The following is a 9299-nucleotide window of genomic DNA, read 5'->3' as shown; positions in this document are numbered from 1 at the left end:
ATCTAACCCTGAACTCTGCTGTCTAATCTATGTCGGTAAGCTATTATACATTCTTCACGTAACTTGAGTCCTGAAATTATTGACAAATCAATAACATAACAAAACAAAACCAAAAAGGTGCTATTTGCTAAGCTTAATTATGAGACTTCACACTTGTCTTATATACGCAAACGATGAATGAATTGGAAAATAACCAATGACATGCTAAAATTTGTGCACGCATCATACGCCTTATCCACAAATACATGCACCGCAGCACACCGGACGAGCTGGGGTGACCATAGTTTGACCAGCCAGCAAAGGTTTGAATAGACCCACCGCATTGAGTGCCAGATTACTTTACTCATGGCCGCCCCACACTTATATAAACTCCTCTTGTACACACAACGAATCCACTTCCATCTCTCACAAACCATGAAGAACCTTTCTCCTTCATTCTCGCCTTTCCTTGTTTTGATCCTGACCGTCAGTTTCATCAAGATTGCCTCAGCGACCTGCCACGTGGATGATGAAGCGGGTCTCTTAGGCTTCAAATCGGGTATCACCCAGGACCCGTCTGGCATGCTCAGCACATGGAAACCGGGTACTGATTGTTGTAGTTGGGCGGGTATAAATTGCCTTTTCGACGATCGGGTTACCACCATTTCTCTATACGGCCAACTCGATCAACCCAACAGCTTCTTATCGGGTACGATCTCTCCTTCCCTGTCAAAAGTCCAAGATCTAAACGGTATTTACTTTCAGGATCTAAGAAATATTTCGGGTCCGTTTCCGGATATCCTCTTCCGGTTACCCAAGCTTACTTATGTTTACATTGAGAACAACAAGCTTTCGGGTCAAATACCTGTGAGCATAGGTCGGTTAACTCAACTTGAGGCACTGAGTCTTGCTGGGAATCGGTTCACTGGACAAATACCGAGTTCCATTTCTAAGTTGACTCGGTTAACTCAGCTAAACGTTGGCAAAAACCTTCTCAACGGAAAGTTCCCCGAAGGAATCAAACAGCTTAGGAATCTTACCTATTTGAATTTGGAGCAAAACAAGCTTTCGGGCACCATTCCAGACATTTTCAAATCATTCCCCGACCTTAGAATTCTTACACTTACCCGTAATGCATTTTCCGGGAAAATCCCAGAGTCAGTCTCGTCTCTGGCACCAAGATTGATGTATCTTGAGCTGGGCCACAATGCTCTCAGGGCAAATTGTTTTCTTGGAAATTTCAGGGCATTGGACACTTTAGATCTTACATGGAACTCATTCACGGGAGTAGTACCTAAAACCTTTGCAAACTTGACCAAAATTTTCAATCTGGACCTCTCTCACAATTCCCTAAACGACCCATTTCCCCAGATGAATGTGAAAGGGATAGAGTCACTGGATTTATCGTACAACAACTTCCATCTGAAGCAAATCCCGAAATGGGTCACTTCATCTCCGATAATTTATTCACTCAAGCTTGCGAAATGTGGGATTACAATGAAGTTAGACAATTGGAAGCCGGCAGAGACTTACTTTTATGACTTCATCGATCTATCGGAGAATGAAATCTCAGGTAGTCCTGTTGCATTATTGAATCGAACGGATTTCTTGGTGGAATTTAAGGCCGCCGGGAATAAGCTGAAGTTTGATTTGGGGAAGTTGAGGATCGTTGAGACACTGAAAGAGTTGGATATATCTCGGAATTTGGTGTACGGCAAGGTTCCTATGGCGGTGGTTGGGTTGAAAAGATTGAACGTAAGTTATAATCATCTGTGCGGCCAGCTTCCCAAGACCCAATTCCCAGTTTCTTCAGTAGTGGGAAATGACTGTTTGTGCGGTTCTCCGTTACCTCCATGCAAACTGTAGTTGGCTACCAAGTGTTTGTGGAAATGCCACTGAAGTTAATACTAGTAAATAAAAGTGTTTGAAGAAATGTCACAGCTCAAGCTGAAGATCAAATAAAAGCTTGTAGTACTGTTTTCCAGCTAAGATTTTGTATTTAATATGTACTCTTTGCCTTTGCGAAAAAAAAATTAATAGAACAAAATATGCAATAATAAATTAATCATTAGTGTTTTTTATCATATTAATCATTAGTGTGTTGTAATTTACGTTTTGTTAATGAAGTGGACCAGACCATTAATTCAAGGGTAAAGTATATAAATAGTCCATAAACTTTCAAGATGCTTATATTTTGATCACCCAACTTTTGAAATTTGTAATACAATCATCGAACTTTTAGTTTTTTTTAAAATTTTTTTATCCCTACCGTTACCTCCCATTAGTTTTTACTAACGTGACCGTTAACCCACCCTTCTTCTTTTTCTTTTTCACCCTTTATCCTTAAACTCCAATTTCTTCCTCAATCTCATCACGTAGCTTTCATGAACCTTTGTTCAACGAAGAAATGAACATATACATAAAAGGAATTTTTGTAACATAAAAAAATACACAAGCCAAGTTTAAAAATTAACTAAAGATTAATTTTTCCCCAAAATTATATATGGATGAATTACCAAATAGAGGTAAATGAGAGGGACGAAATAAGCAAGTGGATGGCAAAGACTGTAGTGAGAAAGCATCCAAAGTAGCAGCAAAACCAATCCAACGAGAAGCATTATTGAAATCTCCATTAAACCCATTTCAATGAACAAGGAAAAAGAAAACTCCACTTCAACAAAAATTACAACTTTTCACTCTTTCTGCTTTAAATGCCATATCAACAAAAATTAATGGGTAACTGCATGGACAAATGAAAACGGACTAAAAATTCGATGATTCTATTATAAATTTTAAAAGTTAGGTGACCAAAATACAAGTATCCTAAAAATTCAGAGACTATTTATATACTTTACCCTTACTTTAAAATTAAGTATATATGATTAAAATAATATTTAATTAAAACTGATTTTTTTTTTCTTTAAAAATTTTTCTTTCATTCCCCGTTTAAACTGATCCATAGCCAAGTCTTTCGGCTTGGACAAGCCATGAGATTGCAGTTATAGTTGTCACTCGATCACTATTCTTAAAATGATAATTAAATTTTCTTTAATTTACTCCTCCTTCCTTTTTCTTTGTGAATTTTTTACCTTCATTTTTTTCTTTATTATGATTTTTGTTATTACTTTTTAAGATATAATTATCATATTTTATTTATTAATCGACTAATTCATATAAGATATTATAAAAGACAAGACCAACCATCTCAACTTGTTAAGAATTTTGGAATGAAAAAAATAATCAAAACAATATCAACATAAAATAAAACATGCACAAAAAACAAGATTTAGCGTGGTTAGACCATGCTTACCTCCACAAACGAGATAAATAATAATTAACTATAAACATAAAGAATATGAATAATACAAATACATGATATCACATATATCTCAAAACCTGATATAGATACCAAAACCCGATATATCCCAAAACACTCTTCTAACATTTTTACAAAATTATATATGCAACATAAACCCCAAAAGTTGTAGAGATCCCAAAGAATATTGCGTCTCTTGAAAAAAATTCTCACACATATTCTATAGCATAAGACATTATCTCTATTTATAGAGCCAAAAATTTAGTCATCAAGAATTCTTATTTTATAAGAGTTATTGCCTAAATAAATATTTATTTTATTAAATAACCCTAATTACCAAGAAATCTTCAACCACTAGAATTACAATAAAATCAAACTTAATTATCAATTATAATTTACGTAAAAAATATAACAAATTTTTGACCTAAATTTAATCAAAAATTGATATTCAAATCTTCAACAACTTTAATCATTACGTAAGTCGCATATTAGTTGAAACACTGCTGCTAAGTCGTCAACAACTTCAATTCTTACATAATATTCATAGAAGTATCACTGGAACAGTTGAGGATTACTCCCCTGCAATTGAAAACTCATTGCAACAAATTCATCTTGCATGCCCCAAAAATCACATATAAAGTATGTATCAACAAATTTCTTTAAAACTCCACTGCTCGAACTAAAACTATAATACCACTTCTTAAGAATTTGGGAGCGAAAAAATAATTAAAGCGACGTCAACATAGAATAAGACATGCATAAGAGACAAGATTTAACGTGGTTCGGCCTTACCTACCTCTACAGGCGAGATGAACAATAATCCACTATAAACGTAAAGAACACGAAGACTACAAATATATGATATCACATGTATCTCAAAACCTGATATAGATACCAAAATTCAGTGTAACAACCTAAACCCAATTTGGGCCTAAAGTGCCATATTGGGCACCAGGATTACCCCTGAATTTCAAAACCTGCTCGTTTTGTTTTAACAATATTTAATGGTATCATACAACAATATAAAAAAATTATTAAAATATTTTACGAACCAGAGTGTAACACCCATAACTCGTATAATTATACCTATATAGATTATAGATGTCACCCGAATTTCTAAAACCATTTCCAACTCTCTTAATTGATTTAAAATTTATTTTCTTAAAATGATAAATGATATTATAAAATTATCATATCATATGAATTATATTTCATTATAACAAATTCAAAAAAAAAATATTTTTTATGAACATTACTGTGAATAGTGAACAGTGTACCGATGCATTGCTACAGTAATGTGAACAGCATACCGATGCACAAAATATTGAATTTAAAATGTGTATCGATGCACTGCTACAGTAATTTCAGCAATATATATATATATATAAATAAAATTCATAAAAACTTAACCTTTCATCACTATAAAGTTACAATTTTGTTTCCAAATATGTTCAACAAAACAAATAGAACATTAATAAGTACATGCCGCTAATAAAGTCAACATTACATCATAGGATGCCTTGCTGATATTGAAATATGCTCTTAGATGCTGATGACGCTTTGAACTCTTTATTCCACTACATGTTTTATACCTACGCGTGAAAATCATCACACCCTAAGTATAAACTTAATGAGGCAATTGAAACAATAAACAGTGCAATACAATTCATTCATAATTTCAATGTCAACATCAAATGCCATAAAATCATGTTACCAACATATCCAATATTTTACCATGATCAAAATAATATATCTGAATATAAAATTTCTTACCAATATACTTGCCATTTATTCTATAAGATCGTAAGCTTATTTGCATGCTTACCATTTATTAACCAATATACCATAAACCATAGACAATAGCCCAGTATAAAACCCTGAGGACCCTGGGTATTCGAGTAATATTTGCACCGTAGTGCTACACATAAGGTCGTGCCCACCATATACATCGAAGTGTATTATACATAAGGTCATGCACACCATATACACCGAAGTGTATTACACATAAGGTCATGCCCACCATATATACTTAGTTTCCTTACACACTATAGTGTAATATAAACCCGCAGCTGCTATACTCTATGGCATGCCAACTATACCCTGTCCCTCAATGACTTACTTGGGCATATAATCTATTTTATTTGGTCAATCCATGGCAAAGTATATTATCAATTATTTAACATTGGACAATTTATACCCAAAAACATTCATGGTAAAATATCACATTTTTCACGATCAATGCATTATAATTTCACACTATGACATATCAATGTCATATCGAAGTTATAAAAAACATAGATGATGTATAAAACATCCATGTATAATGTCATGCATGTATTGCACTCACCTTGACACTTTATATATTTCAAAATATATATGCCTCACTATTGTCTACAATAAACCCTTTTCTATTTAACTTGCTTCAGTCACAAATCAATCACGAGCTGTATAAATCACAAATTCATAACAATACATATGTTAGTATTATACTAACATAAACATATCCCATAAAAACTCCATAATATACTTGAAACTCACTTTCTATCAAAATACTCAATACTTAATAATTCATTTTAACATTGGAACCAACTCTTCCAATTTATATAAAATGATCCTTCACCTTTTTACCACTTAAAATTTCAATACAAAAATTCCAGTATTGAAAGTATTATCAAACAAGTACCCATACAAAGACATAATTACAATAAATACTCCCAAACAATTCAAAATTTGCATTACAATCACCAAACTTTCTAAACTTCCCAAAAAAATCAAATTTCACATTCTAACACTCATTTTAATTCGCAAATGCAATTTCTAGCATAGTACACCAATTATATAACACTTACACAATAACCCATCAATTTTCCAAAATTGTCGAATTGATCCCATATTGTTCAAAAATTACAAAATGGTCCCTAAATTTTTCTAAGGCTTGTAGAATACTTCCATCATCATTACCAACCCTTATATAATTTTTCCATAATTTTTCTCACTCAAACAATCCATGGTCGAAACTTAAAGAACAAGTTCTAGAAAGATTAAACATGTTCTAATCATCATACATGCTTGAATATGAATCAACTACCTCACAAATATCAAGATCCATCATTAATTTCATGATCCCTTATATGAACACAAACTGTATAATTTGGGATCTTTGAACACCATCAAGATTATCATGCAATATTGGTATCAAATGATAGCGTTTTTCGCATATACAATTTTCTATTTTACGACATACTCAAAATCCTAATAAATTTGCTTAAAAATTGAATTGAAGCTTTCTCTCATATTTGGAGAAACCCACGACAGTTTGGAGAAGAAGATGAGCAAGTTGGATGAAATGTTGGGTGCATTTCATATTAGTTTACATTTAATTCAACTATAAATGAATAAAATATTAATTTAATGGAGATAAGACCAAAACACCCTTAAAAAATCTTTTTATTCACCATAAAACCAAAAAACCTCATCCTTATCATCTTTCAAAGTCAAAGATGAATTAATTTGACTTTAATTTATGAAATTTCGCATGAAATTTTCAAAACTTGTGTTTTACTCACTAAATTCCATTGTTTCAGTTAAATCTGAAAAATTGCACATTTCCAAACCAAATTTCTATGATCTAAAATATTAAAATAATATTTCCAACCATTTTATAACATCCTTCAAATTTTCGTAAAATTCCATTTCGATCTGAATTACCGATTCCTTATCGGGCTTTACTCATTTTCTAATTTTTCTTTACTAAAATTCCAAATCCAAAAATATGATTTCTATAAAACCCACTCTCAAGAGTAAACCATCTATTTATGGAATAAAATTCTTTTTAGGAAATTTATCACTTAATTCCCTAATTTTCCCCCCAAGTTTTATACTTTGGCCACCAAACTTCAAAAGTTACAATTTGGTTACTAACCAAAATTTGGGGTATTACACAGAGCTCCATGACACTTAGTTGAAAATAAAATAATACATCTTGAGGTTTATAACTTAAATACATAAGTAAGGTTCTATGAATAGACATACCCACTAAAGTTACATTATAGTACTCTGAAGGAGATGCTGGAAATCATGTTGCAACAGTGCTCCACGAACTACTCAGGCTACTAACTTGCCCATGGAAAACATCCGAAGGCTGAGCTTACAAAACCCAACAGTATAATCACTAATCTAGAGCAACATTAAGAGTTCATAAACATAAGCACGCTAAAGATATGGTACTAAACGGTAGGTACATGCATGAACTAGATCAAGTGCTACCTATTTTAAGGCTTTACTATTCAATCACTGAAGTAGGAGTCTCACACTTCCCTTAGTCCTCTCCTAAGGGCCTCGCCACGAGTACATCAATAAAGAGTCTCTACCGTAATAATTGTGACTACTACACATTGTCTAAATGTGAGACAAACTATGCTATGCATCACACAAACATATACACATAGCTGAGGTAAGCATCATGGTACGACTGAGGGGCTACATCTCGGAGATCACGCACCCCTCTAGCCTACATATATTACTATACAACACACAAGCAGAGGTAGACATCATGGTGTGACTGAGGTACATCTTGGAGCTCACGCACCCCTCTATCCTACCTATACCTGTATGTAAATTAGGGTGAGATTCGGAACTACATCGAAAACGTACACCTTGCCAACTTACTCCATCGATTCTTGGGGCATCCATGCCCAGCAGGAAAAAGAAGTGTCGTGGCACTGACTGGTATATAACTGGACATACTGACAACAAGATAATCATCCTACTGCTAAAGTAACTCAGGTGTCCTGACTGTTTCTTGAGTGTCACACAAAGGCTAGTTTTATGATACTTATCTCTTTAGCTATTTAAGTTATTCGTGTTCTTATTTATTGTTCATCCTAGGTGCTATCTCTCTCGTTCCCTTATCTAGAACGTGTCACGATTGTTTGTCGGTCTGTTACTATTGTTATCTATTAGGCTGTGCTATTCTAGTCGTTTGATATTTAAGGGTGTTTTAGTCATTCTCTTCATTTGATGAAGTCTCTACATGCTCTCGAGGTTTTACGACAATTTCTGTGTTTGTTGTTCATTGGCTCACTATTCACTAGCCTGATACCTGAATCGGGTTCACTTCTGAGTAGCGACACTCTAGTCACTCCTTCTGTATTTACCTTTGAATTAGATGGATGATTTGAACATCAACCATTCACTGACATTTCTACCGTTCACAACCCCGCTGGCTCGTGATCTAATGACATCATATTATTTTTGTCGTTACATCCTCAGAAATGATCCATCATTCTTGGATACTTGCTACATGTTAGACTGAAGGAACTTGAATTTGTTACGTCTGTTATGGTTACGTCAGTTGTAACCCACTCCTATGAGTGTTTCTAGGTATGTTTAGGTATCCAGGTCCCTTACAGACATATTCTTACTATTACAGATCATTTTTAGCTCTTACTTGCCTTAACCGGGTCAAAACTAACAATCCAAAGTGAGTAGTATCGATACTCTACATTTAGTATCGATACCTAGGGTCAAGTATCGATACCCTTATGAGTATCGATACAAAAAATACATTCTGTTTTTAAATTTGAGGCCCAGTATGGATACTGCCACCCTGAGTATTGATACTCCCCTTGGCATTATCGATACTCCCATCTTAAAATCCCTAATTTTAGCCCTAATTCATCCAATATCAATATTATTCATCCTAATATCGATAATTAACCCTGAAAAAAGTTATTTTAGGCTCAAAAAACACCTAATATTTACCCTAAATGACTTGATTTGGTTTCTTACCTTATTTTGACGCTTTAGGGAGTTAACTAGGGTCTTAAAGTAGCATAAAAACATCTTTTTAATCTCTAAAACTTTATTTGATCATAAAGTCAAATATAAACCCTAAAATTCTTAAATACACATATCATAACTAAACTTCATACTTATGATAATCCTAACACTCCAACAGGATTATAAATACACTACCTTGATTTTAGAAACTTGAAATAAAGTC

The 9299-nt window shown here is 33.5% G+C and overlaps 1 protein-coding gene across 1 annotated transcript; it reads left to right on the top strand.

Moving 5' to 3' along the window:
* The first annotated feature begins 383 nt into the window (after positions 1-383).
* LOC120174137 (receptor-like protein 53) lies at positions 384-1912 on the top strand. The gene has a single exon (XM_039181100.1). It carries the CDS (start codon positions 415-417, stop codon positions 1843-1845), a length of 1431 nt encoding a protein of 476 aa, XP_039037031.1. The 5' UTR covers positions 384-414; the 3' UTR covers positions 1846-1912.
* The last annotated feature ends 7387 nt before the right edge of the window (positions 1913-9299 follow it).

Source organism: Hibiscus syriacus, unplaced genomic scaffold (assembly GCF_006381635.1).
Source record: "Hibiscus syriacus cultivar Baekdansim isolate YM2019G1 unplaced genomic scaffold, ASM638163v2 tig00112000_pilon, whole genome shotgun sequence".
In the NCBI taxonomy this organism is placed as follows: domain Eukaryota; kingdom Viridiplantae; phylum Streptophyta; class Magnoliopsida; order Malvales; family Malvaceae; genus Hibiscus; species Hibiscus syriacus.
This window is presented reverse-complemented; position numbering and strand designations above follow the sequence as displayed.